This window comes from Zingiber officinale, chromosome 4A (assembly GCF_018446385.1).
Source record: "Zingiber officinale cultivar Zhangliang chromosome 4A, Zo_v1.1, whole genome shotgun sequence".
In the NCBI taxonomy this organism is placed as follows: Eukaryota; Viridiplantae; Streptophyta; class Magnoliopsida; order Zingiberales; family Zingiberaceae; genus Zingiber; species Zingiber officinale.
In genome coordinates this window covers 32025125-32045560 of record NC_055992.1, presented here as the reverse complement: position 1 = coordinate 32045560, position 20436 = coordinate 32025125, and the positions used below count along the sequence as shown (strand labels likewise).

The window sequence follows — 20436 nt, the reverse complement described above, 5'->3', positions numbered from 1 at the left end:
AAGCCGTTCATGAGCTATTCGAAACTCGATTCGATAAAAGTTCGTTTGAGCTCGTTTAATGAGCCTCGTTAAGATAAACAAACCAAACTCAAGCTTCACAGTGTTCAGCTCGTTAGCTCGTGAACATGTTCGTTAAACTCATGAATCAAGTTTTAAATTAAAAAAATAATAATTTTGATATTGAATTTATAGATTTTATATCCTACTTATGAAAAATATAGACAAATATATTAAATTTATTTACTAAAATAAAATTATAAATTTTAATAAAAATATTATAATTTTCTCTAAATATATAATTTAATTTTTAATGAATATTTAAATTTATAATTTATATTTATTAAGCTCGTTTAGGCTCGATAAAAGCTCAAATAAACCTGTGAATCATGAATACATTCGTTAAATAAAGTCCGAGCTCGGTTCGATTATAAACGAGTCAAACTCAAACATTCAAGAGTTCAGCTTGACTCAACTCGTCTTGATTGCACCCCTAGTAACGATCCTTGTCGAGACGTTATGCATTCTTTCTAGCGAACAATCTAATATTATTACAATAATTTGATAGATTCATTCATTGAACATTTACCTAAAAATCAATGTTAACTGACAATCTAATACGCAATCATCATTATTTTTCATCTCAACTTGAGATCGGCATTAATAGTTTAGGATGAACATTTCTATAAACTAAAAATTAATATATAATTATATTTAGTTACCATGCTATTCCATGTCTAAAGAACAACTATTTAATTTTTGTTTATCAATTGAGATTTAAGCTTATAGCTCCTGCCTCAAATTGGAAATTATCATTCATTGTGGTGTGAAAATACGTGGTAGTCGAAGATTCAAAAAAGTATACTATTATGTAGTGCCCACAACATGAACAGCTTTTACAATATTGGCCATGGCACAGTCTAACAAATGGCATGATGAACATAAAGACTAACCAAGAGCATAATAGACCTTGTCCTTTCTTTTCACTAAAAACAGTTGAAGCTTGTCTGTGGATGATACAAATCACATGTTTACGTGTTGATCTCTTGTCTAAAGAAGGCCACAGTTGAATCTTGTGTGGCTGATGGTGTTGCCACCAAAGAGGACCATGAGAAGAGCAACACAGATCACCCTCACAATCCATGATTTAGTTGTCATAATCAACCCTGTAAGATATGATTGAGTTGACAGCCTAATCACCCTCAGCCTTCTTTCCTTGATGTAATTACGATATGCTGCATCAATTCTCTTATGTAAGTTGCTGTGGCTACTGCTTGAATTCTCCAGGTTTGATGGCATTGCTTGAGTTAAACACCTAGCCAGGACAATAGCATCTTCCAAACCTGCGGATCCTCCTTGGCCAAGGAAAGGTCCCATCACATGCATCGCGTCCCCTGCCACCGTCATCGTGCCATTTGATAGTTTACCCGTAAAAAGGTGCCATGGATGCCGATACCAAACACAGTGGATGCTCAATGAATCAAGATCACAGTGTTTCACTATCTCACTGATCTCACTAGGAAGTTCTCGTACAGAGTCAAATGCAATCTTTTTTATGAAATTGAGATCCTTTCGAGAAAGATGATCTGATTTGAATGTTTACCAGTCAGTACTCAAAATTATCTCAATTAATAAATTTACACGAGTTTCGTTAGCTTACCTCCAGCTGGATTTGCCAACCCTACGAACCAGTGGACTAGCTTATCATTGATTGGTATCCTTCCGAACGTAATACTTTTGTACCTTATTCGGAAAAAATAAGTGCCAAAGCTATGGGGAGATTGATAGGTTGTGAAACCTCGCACAGCAGCCATAGGAAAGACCTTCGGTTCCTTCAGTTGTAATGACTTTGCTATAATTGAATCTGATCCGTCACAGCCAATTAAAACCTTCACAGGCATAATCCAAACATGTATACTTTAGCAGTCTTCTCATGACAAGCAAGGGTTGCATTAATTGATTGTAATAGCTTATCTGCTTAACTGGACAATGATTTGGCTAGTTGTTTATAGTGATGTTAGTAGAAGTAGAATGAAAAAAAAAAATGCTTCACCAGTATAAGTTCTTGTAATTGGTTCTTAATATCAGTCCCACTTCTAGACAAGTGTATTTAATAATCTTAAATTACATGATTAAAAAGAAACTATGTTAATGAACATATTTAAAAGTACCGTCTGTATAGCTCATCAAAATTAATAATGAATGAATTTAATGAGGCCCTCTTCTTTCTTTTTTTGGCAGGTGTTGGTTAAGTTTAACTAATTCAAACCTAATGAAGATTCAATTGCGAACATAAGGACTAATTAGCAATGCTATTGAAATACAAAAAAGTGTATGTAAGGTAAAAAAGTTTGCAAACAAGGATAGAGATTCACACCTTAGTTATCTAAGAATGTGTATTCATGGAGTAGGATTAAGAAAACAGAATTGACTTTACGAAGTAGTACCTTGGCTTTTATGATGATTCCATCCTCTAAAAAAAGAATAGGGAAGGAAGTGGTATGGTCTAATTTAACTGCCACAACTTTACAGCCAAAACGAATGGACTCTGATGGTAGTTTGCTAGCCATTGTTTCAATCAGGTCACTCCTTCTCAAGCAACGGAGTTCTACTTCCCTATAATTCAAGTAGACCACCGCATGCAATCAAAATCATTATGAACAGAAGAACAGGAGATGATAGAAATCATCTCAGAGAGCATTTTTAAGGGAAGCTAAGCCTCAGGGCACATGCACACCACACAAAGCTGTATTGAAGTTAGAATAATCATAGTTTGCTCATTCATATAAACACCTTTTATAAATTTTTCTACGATAATGCCTTCATGACATCTATTTGAATTAAACTATGGAGTATTCATTCGATTGGAGTAACAAATAATATTTATTAGCAATTAAAATATTTTATAATTCTTTCAAATACTTGTGAGTTATTTGTATATTATGGATCCTTAGAATCATGAAGATATACCTTCTTGTTTACCAGATTTTTTGTTGCTACTGTATGATCTTTTTGCTCAAACTCTCCTTGCCTATATTGAGAGCATGGTAGTCCATTTGTCTATTCTACTAAAAACACACAGCTAAATGTTTGCTTCGGTTCATTTCTTTTCCTTGCATAGAAGAAGACTATGTAAAAGCAAGATGTTTGCTGACTATCTTCTTACATGCATTAACAGAATCAATGATGGTTATGAAAACTCGATACAATAGATATCAAGTGTTGTCAAATGTTTAGTAAACTGTAAACATGTTCAAAATATGCAAATGGAAAACTTTAAATGCAAACTGAAACTTTTGTACTGAATTGAACAACAGTTGATGATGAGACAGTATGATGATTTGAACTGTTCTCCACTTTTTGTTGGTAATGACCTCCTGTTTCTCATTTAATAACCCAATGAAGATTATAAGCTTCGGCTTTGTTCAAGAAATGAAGAGATGAAATGGTTTATAATCATTACCTGCACGAAGTTACTACTGTTCTGTTACTCTCAAGCCAAACCTCCCTTATCCTATAAATTGTCGAGAAAAAGAAGTCTTTGTTAATAGCATATGAACCAAGTAGAAAAATTCAAAGTGTATGACCAAGTAAAGCAAGGAGAACAATTCAAAAAGAAAGCACAATAACAAAACCAAGTAGAGAAGACAACAAATTAGTAGATTGGATTGACCTGTTGAAAATAGATTGGATTATATCCTCATAAAATTGTCTACAAGAATGACAAGATCTAGCAGATAGAGCCTCCTTCAACACCTCTAATGATAAAGCCATATTCTACAAGTACCATAAATTTGAGAAACTACTTCAGTTGCTTATGACCCTCAACTTGAATCTATACATGCCTTCATTCATCACCAAGAAAATTTATTGAAAAAATTACACTTCTTATCTGTCACCTGAATGAGCTGAAAACTAGAGAAATCAAGACCTGCTTTTCTAAGACCAAAAAAAAAGGAACTTGCATTCTACACTTCAAGCCACGGGACAAAGTATAGCAGTCTTCTGCAACTAATCACCATAACAAGCAAACTAAAGAAATCATTCTCTGTGTAAATCAAATTAGAAAATTTATTATCAGCAATTGACTAATCATGAATAAGTGCACATGTTGTCACATGCTTGGGCACACCAAATTTCACTGCTCTCAATGGAAGTGTGATTGGTAGTCATGAATCTTCAAAGTTACGGTGGTTTCAAATAAACAAGCTAAAAGTACTTCTCCCTCGATGTACACAAATGTTGAGGTTGAAGTCATCACAAATCAAGCTGCGCTTCATAACTACATAGCATTTAACTTTTATTTTAAAAATCTTAAATACTCCTCATCTCTTCTAAATCGTCATAGATGATATGCGGTCCTTCTCTCCTCACATGTCATATTGGTGATATTTCTAGAGTCCACATTTTACAATATCTATGTGTATCGTGTGTTTGAATATGTCTTCTCTTCTTTTGGTTGTCAAGTACAGGAACAAAAGAGGAAGAAGATTGTTTGGATTCACTATAAAGCTGGATGCATGTTTGAAGTTTCTGGCATTCCTTTTCAGCCTTAACTGAATCTTCACTTCAACTATGGCATCAATGGTGAACCACTCTTTGACATCGAACATTTAGTCATACTTCTAATTCACTTTCAAATAAACTTATGTAGTTTGTAGTGAATATAACTGTCAAAATTGTCAATTTCAAAACATGATTGCTTTGTCATTTAGTAAAAGTAACTCTAATTCTTCAACTCCTTTTGATAATGCCAATCAACAAAAGGTGAATTCTAATAATATATTTTATTTTTTTATGAACTTACTCTTTTCATTATTCATGAGTTTCTCTTCTTAAATAACATTTAGAAGTTCTTCAAACTTCTGTATAAGTAGTTACACTTTGTTTTCCACTCTTATTAAAATCTTTTTTGAAAAAGTACTCATGTAGTGTCTTAAAACTTGTTAAAACAAGACGGTACTCTAGCTCAATTTCCATGTTCCTATACACCCAAATAAATGTGATTGTTAAACACAAACATGGCACCTAGTTAAAACTGCTAGAACTATGCTTCTACTCGCTTCCCAAAAGCTTTCAGGAAGGAGCTATCAACGGATGAATTTGCCTTAATAGGCGGTTGATCTAAGAAAACTAGGTTGATGGATCGCCCGCTGCGAACACTTCCTGATTTATACGTGGTTGGAGGAAAACTTCCGTGGGGCCACACCGGTCACTCCCAAGATTAGTCGGCGTAAACTAGATACCTAGTGTCATTTTAAAAAGAAATAGAAGACCATCGTAGCTATAATTCAACAATTGAACTCCTTTACATCTTTTGACATGTCACATTCTAAGAACAAACTCCCTTCAAAACTATCTCAACCTTTGAGAAACCTACAATGTCATTAGACATTCCCTCCATAATTGATATTCTTCCTAAAGGCAATGAACAACCTCTACCTTCAACATTAGCAACCCCTATCCAAGATCCCAACAACTTCAACAAATAATACTCCAGTGTTACCATAATCCGTTGCACTACGATATGAGAAAAGCTTGAACACCAAGTGTGAAACTATAAGATTATCAAACCTCAACTTTGATTATTCACCTTATCCCTTCATTTAAAAAGGCTATAACCTTTTTAGTAAAAAACAACTGATAAGTTATATGCCTTAGAGAACATTCTTCAGACCTAGCTGCACCTCTCCAAAACAATCATTGAATACAAGTGGATATTAAAACAAAATAAAATGACACTATCGACCGACATAATGCTTGCCCAACTAATCATAAAACTCTATAATCAAGAACATAGAACATGAGTTAACTATAAAGAGATCTTTACGCTAGTAGCTAAACTAATTTTCATACCAACACTTCTTGTTATAGTTACTATTCTACAATGGTCATTCTATCAACTAGACATAAAAAATGTCTTTTTGACAATATCTATTGCATGATTGAAAAAAGTGAACTTATACTTTATACTTTAGTATATCAAGTTACACCCTCCTTATGAGAATTCTGTAACATTAATTCAGTTGGTGATGCAAAGAAACAAAGATTCAGTACATGCATGATTTGGATATCCTCTTGGGTGATTCTTTTATATCTTGGAAAAGTAAAAAATACAACAATATTAGATCTAGCAAAGAAGTTAAATAACAAGCAATTATTGACTGTCTCTAAAGTGATATAATTATATCAACTACTTAATAACATTGGTGTTACATCCCTACAACACGCTTATATTGATTGTGATAGTCAAAGTGCTCTATAACCCATATTATGATTTTTTTACAAAATAACAAAACATATTAAAATTGTTTGTCAATACACACAACATGGTTTTAAATTTCGTATTGTGTCGGGCAAAACGGCCGAAATTTGTCGTTCTGCCCATCGCCGACATCGACAAAGCAGCCATTGCAGGGTCGCGAAGTTGCCACGATGGATCGTGGAGGCACAGTCATCTTACGACAACCTCCTCGAGGTCGCAGAGGCTGCCACGATTCCTCGGCGACCTTTGCGGGGTTGTGGAGGTGCTGTGATCCCACGACAACCTCCATAAGGTCGCAGAGGTTGCCACGATCTTGTAGCGACTAGCGACCTCTGTGGGGTCGCGAAGGTGGTTTCTGATAGTAGGACATCACGCGGCGTGCGAACGTGAGGCAACTGCTAAGAGGCCAATCGCAGGCGCCATGGAGCAGGAAGGGGGCGTTGGCATCGGCGTTGGCGTCGTTGCTGCTCGCATAAACGGAAGAGTGGCGTTGGTAGTCGAATGTGCGGCGAGGACGCGCAACAAGTGCGAAGGGGCAATATAATCTAAACAAACTATATATATATTATATATGTTGTAAAGAGAGTTTAAAGATTCATCTATTTCCAGTCGAATTACATATGTTTATATAGCCATACAACCCTAAGAATCAACTTATTAACAAAAGATAAAAAGACCTATCTACCCTTGCTTCTCACAACACTCCCCCTCAAGTTGAACATATATATCAACCATGTTCAACTTGCTAAGAGAAGAGTTGAACACAGCTTGGGGTATAGCTTTTGTAAACATATCAGCAAGTTGGTCCTCAGACTTAACATAAGGTAGACATAGCTCTCCAGAATCAAATCTCTCCCGAATAAAGTGACGATCAATCTCAATGTGTTTAGTCCGGTCATGTTGTACCGGATTATTTGCAATATTGATTGCTGCCTTGTTATCACAATACAGCCTGAGAGGTAATTCAGCCTTTAATCTCATGTCTGTCAACAGAAAACTCAACCACAACATCTCAGCAAGACCATGTGCCATGGCTCGATATTCTACTTCAGCACTGGACCGTGCACAAACATTTTGTTTCTTACTCCTCCACATTACCAAGTTTCCTCCCAAAAAAGTGCAATAGCCAGAAGTGGATCTTCTATCATCTCGAGAACCAGCCCAGTCTGCATCAGAATAGCATTCCACCTTCAGATCACCACCTCCTTTAAACAGCAAGCCTTTTCCAGGACATGATTTCAAGTACCTTAAAATCCTGTCAACGGCCTTCATGTGGATATTTTTAGGAGTATGCATGTACTGGCTTACTAAACTAACAGCATAGGTGATGTCATGCCTAGTCATAGATAAATAGAGTAATTTTCCAACCAACCTTTGATATGTTCCCTTTTCCAGATTTGTAAGATCCTCCCCACTAGAACTAGTAAGATCATGATTTACTTCTATAGGAGTAGACGCTGGCCGAGAACCCAGCTTCCCTGTCTCCTTGAGTAAATCCAACACATATTTTCTCTGACATACATAGATTCCTTTTTTTGATCGAGCGACTTCAATGCCCAGGAAGTACCTCAATGATCCAAGATCTTTAATTTCAAATTCTGATGTTAACTTGGACTTAAGAGCCTGGATTTCTACCTCATCATCACCTGTAACTATCATATCATCAACATAAACCAAAAGAATGGTAGTTCTGTCCTCTTTCTTTTTTATAAAGAGTGTATGATCAGCATTCCCTTGTTTAAAGCCAAACAATATCATGACTTTGCAAAACCTATTAAACCATGCTCTGGGAGATTGTTTAAGCCCATACAAAGCTTTTCTTAGCTTGCAAACCTTTCCTTTTGTTTCAATTCCAGGAGGTGGTAACATGTATACTTCTTCATAAAGGTTACCATTTAAGAAGGCATTTTTAACATCTAACTGAAACAGAGGCCAATCATATTGAGCAGCAAGAGAAAGAATTACCCTGACCGAGTTCAGCTTTGCAACTGGTGCGAAAGTTTCCAAGTAATCCACCCCATATGTTTGGGTGAATCCCTTGGCAACAAGTCTGGCTTTATATCTGATCACTTCACCCTCTGAGTTATACTTGATAGCATAAACCCATTTAGAACCAACCAAGTTCTTCCCCTTTGGGGGATCAACTAATTCCCAAGTACCATTTCTGTTGAGAGCCTCCATTTCTTCATTCATTGCTTCCTGCCACCTTGAATCCCTTACAGCTTCATAATAGGAAGAAGGTATAGCGTGATTTGATAACTGTGAAACAAATACATGATATGAAGGAGACAAACGAGAATATGAAACGTGGTTGGAGATAGGATGTTGAGTACATGACCTGACACCCTTCCTAACAGCAACAGGAAGGTTCAGCTCATTCATATTTCGAGGTGCGGTTGGCTCAACTGATGAGGATAACTGCTTCACAGGATCAGGAGCCGGAGCATCCGATTCAACTAGCCGATCAATAGTAGGTCCTTGCTTGTGTCGTCGTCGTTTGTAAGTAATAATATCTGGTGAAGACTGTGAGCCCAGTGATGGAGCATCTTTTCCATTTTCCATGACATCCAGTGAAATAGGAGAAGGAACCACATAAGGAACCACTTAAGGTACAAAGGAAGAGGTAGTATTCTCCCCCTGAGGACAAGACTGAGGAGAATAATAGGACTCGGACTCAAAAAAGGTAACATCCTTCAAGATATATCTTGTCCTAGTAATAGGATCAAAGCACTTGTAGCCTTTCTGGCAAGTGGAATACCCTATAAAAACTCCTCGTATAGAATGAGAATCAAGTTTAGAGGACTTGGGACCAAGAACATGAATAAAACAAAGAGAACCAAAAACCCGAGGTGTAAGAGAGAACAACTCTACGCCAGGATGAAGAATAGTGAGAGGACACCGGTTCCCGAGACCTTTAGATGGCAATCGAATGATGAGATAAGCAGCTGCAAGGACAGCATCAGCCCAGAAATATTTGGGTAAGTGACGTTGAAATAATAGGGCACGGGCTGTTTCAAGGATATGACGATTCTTTCTTTCGGCCACTCCATTTTGTTGTGGTGTGTAGGGACAGGATGACTCATGAAGAATTCCTGAATCCTCAAGAAAAGTATTTAGAGACTGTGCAAAGTACTCACGAGCATTGTCAGAACGAAGAATCTTCACCTTTGAGATAAATTGGGTTTCAACCATTCTACAAAAATTTTGAATGAGACGAGGAACGTCTTCCCTGGTTTTCATCAAATAAAGCCATGTACAGTGGGTGTAGTCATCAATAAAAGAAAGAAAATATCGATAGCCATCCAAAGAAGTCACAGGAGAGGGCCCCCACACATCCGAATGAACAAGATCAAATGGAGACAAACTCTTCTTTATAGACTCAGAAAAATGGGTTCTACAATGTTTGGATAACTGACAGATTTCACATTGAAATGACTGAAGAGAAACAGAAAAGAAGAGACTAGGAAATAAAATTTTCAAAGACTGAAACGACAAATGTCCCAACCGAGAATGCCATAAAAGAATTTCTTGATGCTTATTTTCCAAACACTTGGCTGCAGATTTCAGAGAAGATATTGTTTCAAGCTGATAATAATAAAGACCCCCTACTTCACGGCCAGTCCCAATCGTCTGCTTGGTCTCAAGATCCTGGAAGACACAATGATTAGGGAAAAAGGTTACGGAGCAGTGTAGTTGTTTAGTAATGCTACTAACAGAAAGTAAATTAATAGAAACGGAAGGAACGTGAAGTGCAGAGGATAGGAAAAAATGATCTGTAAGTTTTATGGAACCTTTGCCAAGAATTTGCCATTTTATGATCACTTTCTCCTGCCCAGAGGATAAAGAGTAAGAAATAAAGGAGTTAGCAGCATTTGTCATATGATCTGTAGCTCCTGAATCAATGACCCAGGGGCTGTAAAAGCTGGGACCAGTAACATTTAATCCCAAGCTACGAATACCTGCGTGCGCTTGAACTGGAGTAGAGACAGAAGATGAAGCCTGAAGCCGAGAGAGAAGATGTTGGAGGTTAACAATATCAGTAGAAGACAATCCAGTGGTAGAAGGCACAGAGGAACCAATAATCTCTTCATTTTCTAACTTTTGGATAGCAATATTACCACTATTAGGAGCCTTCTTAGCATTATGTTTAAATTTTTCAGGTTTTTCTGGATATTTTTCCTAATAGAAATCTGAATCATGATTAGTCCTCTTGCAGTGCCGACAAAACCTGTCTCCTCGTCCTTTAGTTCCCCCAGGTCGGAACTTGTTTGCAGAACCAATAAAGACAGAGGTCTCCCCAATCGGAGGGCTTATAGTGGAAATCCCCTTGTTGTTCATCGTCCTTCTTCTACCTTCTTCACTTAGAATTTTGTAGTAAACTTGTTCTAGAGAGGGAGTAGGATCAAGACCAAGGATTTGCCCTTTTAAATTTTCAAACTCTGCATTAAGTCCATCCAAAAATTTAATAATTCTGTCTTTTTCCAGAAGCTTTAAATATCTCTGATGATCATCAGTGGAACTCCAATTTTCCATCCGGTAGTAGTCAAACTCATCCCACAACCCCTTCAGAGTAGCAAAATAATTGGTGACTGACATAGAACCTTGTTCAAGTTTGAAAATTTGACTGCTGAGTTGATAAGTACGCAGCATATCATGTCGACGTCCATACATCTGTTCTAGTGTCTTCCACATGTCATACGCTGTTTTGTTATGAAGAATGACTTGTTTGATGCCAGAACTAACAGAGTTAAGTATCCAAGTCATTAATTGAATATTGTCACGCCGCCAAGTGCGAAAGCTAGGATCCTTTTCTTCTGGTTTCACTTTAGAGTCGTGAAGAATATCAAGTTTATCATGACCTTCGACATAAAGTTCAATAGCAACTGCCCAAGATGCATAATTTGTCTCGGACAATTTTTTGATACTATCTGAAGACCGGACCCTCCCGTGCCTGCCATTGTGAAAAATGGTTATACTTGTCCTGAAGACGTCATAGGATTCGCAGAAATCCCCGAGGTTTCACTAGCGTTATCCGCCATTACAATCACACAAAAAAAATGCTAGAGAAATCACGACAAAACAGGTGCTAGAGAAATCACAGCGTTGAGAGATAGCCGCCTGCGCCACACAAGGAGATCAGAAGAGGAACTGCCGCCGGCACTGCACAAGAAATAAGGTAGCGGCGTCGGGGAAGGAAGCAGAGATCGGCGAGGGAGGTGGAATAACTAGCGGTGAAGGAATCACGGCGTCGCGTGATGAAGAAGGAAGGAAAACACCGCTGTGCCCTAGACGCCGCTGGAAGAAATCGCGAGCAGCAGAAGGGGCGAGGGAATGCCGCCGTGCCCTAGACGCCGCTGGAAGAAGTCGCGAGCAGCAGAAGAGACGCCGCTGGAAGAAGTCGCGAGCAGGAGAAGGAGCATCGCCGCTGGAAGAAGTCGCGAGCAGGAGAAGGAGCGTCGCCGCTGGAAGAAGTCGCAAGCAGGAGGAGCGTCGGGCCGGGAGCAGAAGAAATGGAGGTGCTGGAGGCGGTGGTGTTCGGCGGGGAGAAATAAAGAACTCGAGAGAAAGAAGATGAGGCGGCGTCAAGAGAAAGAAGGTGCGGCGGCACTAGGGTTAGGGTTCGGAACCTTGCTCTGATACCATGTTGTAATAAAGAGAGTTTAAAGATTCATCTATTTCCAGTCGAATTACATATGTTTATATAGCCATACAACCTTAAGAATCAACTTATTAACAAAAGATAAAAAGACCTATCTACCCTTGCTTCTCACAACAATATATATATATATTGTTTGTTTGTTTGTTTTATTTTGAAAATATTAAATAAATTATTTATTTATTTATTTACTTGCCATATGGGGTGACACATCCCACATTTTTTTCTTTTTTTTAGTATTTTAAAATTTTTTAATATTTAGGATACACTTTTTTTAGTTAATATATTTTATATTAAAAAAAATACCAAAACCATATTGGCACGGTATGACTAGTCATAAACTAAAACTCCAATACGAGTCGAGATTTTAAACCATAACACACAATAACATGCAAATAAACAATACTCAACCTCACCCACTCTTCTATATAAATAAATTTGCATATATTGTTAGGATCTTAATATGTTGATGTGCTGGAGAGGGGTGAACAACTCATGAACCAACAAATGAAAATTCAACTTTTAACAAATGGCAATTCAACTTTTCTTGCACATACACAAGAACAAATAGAAGTTGTTAGTTCTTGTGAGTGATATGTGTTTTTTCGCACATTAGACTATAGTGTTACGAAAATAAAAGGATAAATGCTAATATAATAGTTTATGTGATTTGGAACCCAATCTTACTCCATGGTCTATCGATCCATTATGTGGATCACACCTGCAATCCCACAATGAAAAATTCCTTTTTCCAGAGGCAAAGAAATCTTGTAGAAGATATGAAATGAAGTTTAATAAAAAGATGTTAAAAGAGCATACAAGATGCCTTCCAATAGCCCTTAGGTGCATTTTTCTCAGCTACACAATGTTGAAAACTTAATCTCAAATTTAGTGTACTATTTTTTGAGACAAATCATAGCCAACACTCATATATAGAGGCCTCCAACAGCTAGCCAACAGCTAGTTTTCTACAGGTTCAGCTAACAAAAATCCAAGATTAGTCAACCAAAATTTGAAAACTATCCATTGCATGCCAACGGCCAACAGATCAGTAGAATCAGCCAAGTCATTAATCGATTGAGATCTAGTTTAGTTGATTCAAACACAACATAGAGCACTTTGTTCTTGAGTAGACGGTTTCCAATTGACTCTGCAGTCAACTCAACATTCCAGTCAAATAGATCAACCTTGAGCCAACTCAATCTGTTTGAGAATCCCATGTTTACTTGGCTCCCATGCAAAGCTCTAGGATCAAGCATGGTTGTAGACTACAACTATAAACAGTAATTCCTTAGTTTGGGAGTTGAAAAGTCAGCTATAAATTCAAACCAATTACCAATAAGTTCTAATATTTGAGAAATGGATGCATCAATTAAGAGTCTTTATAAGTTCTTTATGTTTCCTATATTAAAGAGTACGTCTAGTAGTATAACTGGAATATGATATAGAAACTGAGTTTCAAAAATTTTCCCAGATTGTGTTTGCAATCCCCCCAAGGTGTGATGCCTACAATTTATAAGGTGTCAGCCTAAGTTTCTATAACTTTTCTACAATTCATTAACCCAAATTTTAGATTCCTACTCTGCCAAACCTTTAAACAACTAAGCTCTCTTTTAAACTCCTACTTCACAAACCTACAAACAATCAATCTCTCTTCTTGTGCTGCATCAATATGGAATCGAGACGTTCTATTGGAGCATAAGCCTCATTATATTCTTCCTAATTATATCCCTAAACTACTATTCTAGCCTTGTTTCACATGCATTTTCATCTCATTTATTTTAAAAACTTATTGTGCTCCAATTACATAACTATCATCATGTCTTTGAACTAATCCTGAGACTTTGTTTCATTCAAATTGAGTCAGATCAAGTTCTAATCTATTGTAAATTGAGTCAGAACAAGTTCTAATCTATTGTTATATTTCTTCCATTGCCTGCCCAAGAGGATGATCTGGACTTTTTTTTGAAAGCCTAGAAACCCATGGAAGTGATTGTATATCTTCTTCTTGATCATCTTCCTTGGATTTAATCTATTCTTCACACATTCATTACTTTTCCTTGATAAGGTTCTTTCTTATCAATTTCTAAATTTTCCATCTTGGCTATCTCCTTTTTAATGTCCTAAGATATACTCTAAGAAGCTTCGTCATATAAAATGTTAGGTGACTCTTCTACCTTAAGTGTTCACTTATTGTAGATACGATAAGCTAGACTTGTGGAGTATCAAACAAATATGCCTTTGTCCGTCTTTGCCGAAAACCTAAATTATCATTGTATTCAAGATGCAACTCTTACAACCAAATACCATAAGATAATTAAGGACATCCTCCCATACCAAAGCTCATATGGTATCTTTGACAACAATGGATGCAGATAGACCTTATTTTTCTATATAGCATACAATATGTAATGCTTCAACCCCAAAATAACTTAGTAACGAGTATTCATTAAGCATGGATCAGGATGCTATTTGAAGTTTATGAATTTTCCATTCAACAACACCATTTTATTAAGATGTTCTTGCAACGGAAAACCCATTTTGAAAATTAAGGGTGCATTTGGTTTGCACGTTTTCCATTTTCATTTTCTAGAAAACGCGTGTTTTCTAGAAAATGACTTTTAGACATTCTCTATTATTCCAGAAAATGCTATCTATTTTTTAAAAAAACAGACATGAAAAATGCAAACCAAACATCATTTTTTAGAAACACACGTTTTTCAGAAAATAAAAATGAAAAATACGCAAACCTAACGCACCCTAAATTTCTTATATTCTACACCATCATAACTGCAAATCCAATTAATCCCCTTTTCACTTCCAACACTTTCCAAAGAATACATCAAGTGTCAAATGCCTAAGGACATATATCTATGTGTCATGGTTTAAAATTTTGAGTTATGTCGAGTTTCATACTAAACTAGAACGATCCTATTTTGGTACCATATCCTTTTGTCCAATATGGTTTTAGTATTTATTTTTATTTTTAAATAGGTGTATATTAATTTTAAAATCATTTTTTTAGTATTTGATAACTATAAATGATTACTATTGATTTTATATTTCATAAGTTGCCTGTTAATTTCATATTTCGATATTTTTTCGTGAGATGTTGGATAGCTATTAAGTTTTACAGCAGCTATAAAAAGGTATAAAATCAAATTTTACATTTTTATTACCATTGCATGTAATGAAATAGTCTTAATCACTTGAAGTGTGATTGCAGAGACATTGAGTCCTAGAAATTGCATGCTTTAAATTCCCACAAACTTAAAGTTTTATTATTATGGACATTACTTATTTTACACTTATATAAAATAAGAGAGAAAGTTAACCAATTGTTTTTGCAACCATTTGAAGACGTCGTTCGCGAGATTCATACTGCATTCATTTTCAAATTCAAGGTTGATCCTCCATAGTGTAACAATCACTTAGTTGTAAGATAAATAAAAATAAAATTAAAATAGTCTATATATATTGACAATGATAAGAAATAAATTATTCTATATTTGTCTACATCCATTCTATATCTACATGACACTGCAAAAGAATCATTAAAAGAGTCATATATCTCTTAAAATAATCAACTTTCATTAATAGCTTTAACAACTAATTCTTTGTTTGATTGTAGCTTTGACATGACATTTTTTACAGCTACTCAGAGATTATTGATGCGATGATCGAGGGGGAGGACCCCACCCCGTTGCCATGATGGAGGTCAGTGCCATGATGGGAGCCAATCAAGGCGGTCAAACGCCCTCAGACCACTAGCCGATCGGGTAGCACACTCGCCCGATCGGGATAAAGAAGACACAATCCGAAATCATAACAGCTCAGCGAAGTTCCGAGCTTCCGACGTTCAGAAAGACTGCCAGGTATCTACAAGAGCACGCCGAACGGCTTCTCCGCTCGGCCTTATATGGAGCTACAAGAACAGAGCGGATTTATGACAGAGCTGAGGAAATAGAAGGGCAGCCAAGTGGCTTTCTCAAGACAGCAGAAGCGCAGGTCGAGCGGCCTCCCCGCTTGGCCAAAAAACATACTCATCCGAGCCGAGCGGCTATCCCGCTTGGCCAAGTAAAAGACATTGGTAGCTGGATATTATCTTTTTGGGAACATGTGCCGCTGACAGGCGACATGGTCGGCGGCTGATTCAAACAGAAGATCGTACGACAGAAGCTTCCAATGTCACTTCGGAGATATGCTCGGCTCGTTAAGGTATTGTGTTAGGGACACATACATTTTTTCAAGGAAAGCCTCGAAAAGCGTGCACGCCTTGGGAAGCGTGTATGCGCGCTACAGAAGCCCTATATAAAGGAAGTCCAAGCTTCAGCGGAGGTATGCGATAATCTACTGTTGCTACTACTATTCGCTACTTTGCTCTGCTTCCACACATCGCCAATGACTGACTTGAGCATCGGAGGGTCATCGCCCGGGATCCCTTCCCTAGCTCGACACTGACGCAGCTGTGGTTGCAAGGTCTCGAGGAGTCGACACGCGATCAACCAGAGCGCCACGTCCCCAACTTCCGTCACCTCGACTATCGGAAAGGATCAATTATCATTTGTGGCTAGATTATATTAGTATTGATATGTCGATTGAGATCATAACCTAAAATAATTAAGCATATATAATTACCAATAACAACCTTAAAAGGAGCTGAGTGTCATCACACCGTACTAGAAAAATTAGCTTCTGTATTGGTTCTTACTGCCTGACGATTGTGTCTATACTTTTTATCTCATCCTATAATCATATTAACTAATAGTACTTTGGGTCAAATACTTATCAACCCTAAAGTTTCCAGAAGGTTGATCAAGTGAACCACAGATCTCAGTGAATATGATATATAGTATCAACCTTGAGCGGCCATTAAGGCCCAGGCCCTAGTAGATTTTATAACAAAAATACAAGGCCTGGAGATGGAGGAAACTTGGAAAATATATATTGACGGGTCCTCTATTCGGCAAGGTTGTGGGATAGATATTCTTGTTATATTGCCTAGAGAAGATCGAATGCAGTTATTCGTTCGATTAAATTATCAGGCAACTAATAATGAAGTGGAGTATGAAACCTTGAAAGTAGGATTGTAGGCCGCACGACATGTAAGAGCCGCCCGGATATTAATCTACTTAGATTCTCAGTTAGTTGCCCAACAACTGTCTATCAATTTTGAAATCAACAATGACTGGCTCAAGTTATATGTAGAAGCATTTGACAAATTAAAAGTTGAATTTCAAGAACTGATCATACAAAAGATTTCTCATTCAGATAACCAAATGGCAGATGAGCTAGGCAAATTAGGTTCTGCCATAATTCCCTAGAATTTGGACAAGCTTGTGGAGCAAACAGATGAAGGGGGAGTATCAAAAATTGAGGTAAGTAAGGTACATGCTCTATCTCCTAAGCAGTCCTTTAATTTTATTAAAATTCATTCTAAAGATTTAGTAAAATTAGAAAAGGAAAATGCTGAGTTAAAATTGAACTTAGCAAAAAAACATGTCCCTTAGAATTATTTAACAATTTAAAGTTAGAAAGTGATAAATTGAAAATGCAAAATAAAAGTTTGAAAAAAGATGCATGCTGGAAACCAAATAACTTTCAAAAGTCAAAACTTAGAATTTATGGAAAGTTAAACTAGTACATTAGAAAATATCAGGGATAACTTAGAAAAATTCCCAGAAAATATGTACTCCCCACATTCTTAGCTAACCAGTAGGAAGGAACTTATACTGGGTTCCAAAATCATACTTAGATTAAACATTTTTTTTTATCTAAGGTTTTCAGAAAAGTTAAATGTTTAAATTCTTTAAGAGGCTTTGTTTAGAAGTATTTGATGATCGAATAACCAAGAAGGCCTAGTGTCTCGCCACAGTCTATAAGCCAATTACTGAATTGAATACTTAATTGACAAACTGATAATTTTGTGAAATTAATGAAATGCTTTCAATCTTTGTCAATTATTTGAAAACTTCAATTTTTTTTAAATGTCAAGTTATTTTCTTATTGTACCCTTTTTTTTATGTGATCAAAGGGGGAGGAATAGGTACAAGTTTAGGGGGAGTTAGGATTTTTTTAACTTTTATAATTTTGCTAACTCTATTTTATCAGCCTGAATTTTGATAAACCTAATTACCAATAACCTAGAATATGTTTTCACATGTGGTTGTTGCACCATATAATGATTATATCAATATAACATTCATACTTGGTTGACGTCTATAGGCATCTCATGATTTTTGCTTCATGAATTAGGTGATAAACGCTAGTCATTTGTGGCTTCATATCCATGTAAAATTTTCATAGAACAACATACAACAATTCTACTATCATAAGAATATCTACAATGTAGTCCTAAAATCTAGCAAATATAACAATTTTTTATGTCTCCCTATATTAAGTGGTGATAGAGTATGAAAAGGTTTCCCAATCCACAGAGGTGAACAAGAAAAAAGTCTATTTGCTCTTGGTCGTAGAATTTTCCCATCAACAAATTTTCTCAATAGTCCACAAACCCAATAATGATTATAGAGGAATTTTGTTAACAATTTTCCTTCTTTCACTACCTTCTTCATTATATCAAGTTTATCAATATTCGTCATCATCAAATCGAAATAGCATGCTACATATAGGGTCCAAAACAATATTAGATGCTCTTGCTCCAATAGCTCTCTAGCCTTATTAAGGTTAACACCATTGTCTATCACCACCTACATTATATGTTATATGTCTATCTCTTGAAGTACATTATCCATTAAGCGATATATGTAAGATGCATAATCATATTATACAACTACATCAATAAATTTATGAAATATCACCATTTTGTTATATAAAAAAATTGATAATGTTAATCCGACCTGGTTCTATCCCGCTATTGCATGTCAACATAACAGCATATAGGCCTCATTGCTTCTTACATGATAGGATGGCCTATCCTCTTCAATTCCCTATCCCCTCCTCCCTAATTCCCTATACCAAATTGCCGATGATAGTTGGCAATCATTGGATGGCAATCACCTCCTCTCCTCTAACCCATATGTTACCAAGTGCACCAAAGAAATTGTCATTGTTTGCCTCGTGTTGTTGCCACTCATTGTTGCTACTTCGATAAGATTTCGATTTCTCATCTTTTTATATGCTCATTCCTAACTGTGATTCCCTTTAGCATGATCACTAGGAGTCAATCAATTCATTCTATTTCTTTCCATGCTAACCACAAGCATGCGAAAAAAAAAAACCCAGGACTAACCATGAGAATCTATATGATATGACCGGCGAGGCAACACAAGTGTGCCAATGGATTTAGATGTGGTCCAGTGGCCGAACAATAATAACATGAAGCGACATGGGCCGACACCCTGAAATCCATGCTATGTATATCTACTAAAGTGATCCACAATTGTAAATGAATACATATTACCATTTAATAATGTAATGTCATGTGAATCTAATAAATACAGATGAGTTAATTTTAACACTTGTAACACTTGTAACGTATTGGAAGTGTTATGTTCCTTGCATTCCTGAAGTCATTTTACATTTAACCTTAGGTAAGTCTTTCACCAGGTTCCTCTTGGAGAACTTCTAAAGCATCCTAATTTTGGTGTGTGCTAGCTACCAATGCTGCGAAGACTCTTCTTTTAACATAAAAAACTTAATAGACTAATTAAACACATATGGAAGATCAATTGTGTATGCATTGTATTCCGATGTCCAACAAGCATGGTGTCAGATTCATAATGTTTAATCAAACACTTGGTTAACTAATGCTTAAAAGATTAACTTAAATTCCCTCTACTAGTAAAACTTTTTGAAACACAAAATTAGATTTAAGTTCAATGTTACTAGCGTTCTAAAAATCGGCCTAGACGGTCGCCTAGGCGCTAGGCCATTCAGTCGGTCAGCCGAGGAGGCTTTGGCGGCTAGGCTGGATTAAGCAGCCCTACGTGTCGACTAATCCGTCGAATCGTCTAGGCGCTGCGGAAATAGTTCATAGTTTTCATGATTTTTTTTTAGTTTAAGCTTTTAAATTTAATGCCCAATTAAATAAAACTAAAATGTAACCTTGAGTTTGTATCTGATGATGATATAGTTGTTGAAAATAATGGAGAATAAGTAGAATAAATTTGTGATATTTTATTAGTTGTGTAATTTTGAACTCATTTGAAATTTGATGTTATTGTGTTAGAGTCGTAGAATGTGATTTATTATGTAATTTATGTTGATACCGTAAAATTCACCTAGTGGTGCCTAGTCCCCGTTTAGGCAGCCTAAGCGCTAGGTGCTGATTTGGGCTAGCGCATAGTGAATTTTAGAACCTTGAATGTTACCTTAGTCTATCACTTTTAGCTTTCCCTTATTGTCAAAGGATATATTACATTTTCTATGTATTTTAATGTATTGAATTTGTTGGCATCTTTAGTCATTTACCTTTAAGCATCCACTATCAACCAACCACTCACTTTCAATGCATTTATTCTTTAATTGCCAAAAAGAACATTATAGATCAACCACT

The 20436-nt window shown here is 36.4% G+C and overlaps 1 protein-coding gene across 1 annotated transcript in view; it reads right to left on the bottom strand.

The window, feature by feature from the left end:
* Positions 1-837: 837 nt before the first annotated feature.
* Positions 838-20436, bottom strand: part of LOC121969782 (monooxygenase 1-like) — a 28925-nt gene continuing 9326 nt past the window's right edge. The window contains exons 3-6 of the mRNA XM_042520027.1: positions 3461-3511; positions 2445-2613; positions 1658-1886; positions 838-1583 (exon numbers count right to left, since the gene is read on the bottom strand). Of these exons, the coding sequence (XP_042375961.1) occupies positions 1048-1583; positions 1658-1886; positions 2445-2613; positions 3461-3511 (985 nt within the window). The 3' untranslated portion in view covers positions 838-1047. The remainder of the gene's footprint in view (positions 1584-1657; positions 1887-2444; positions 2614-3460; positions 3512-20436) is intronic.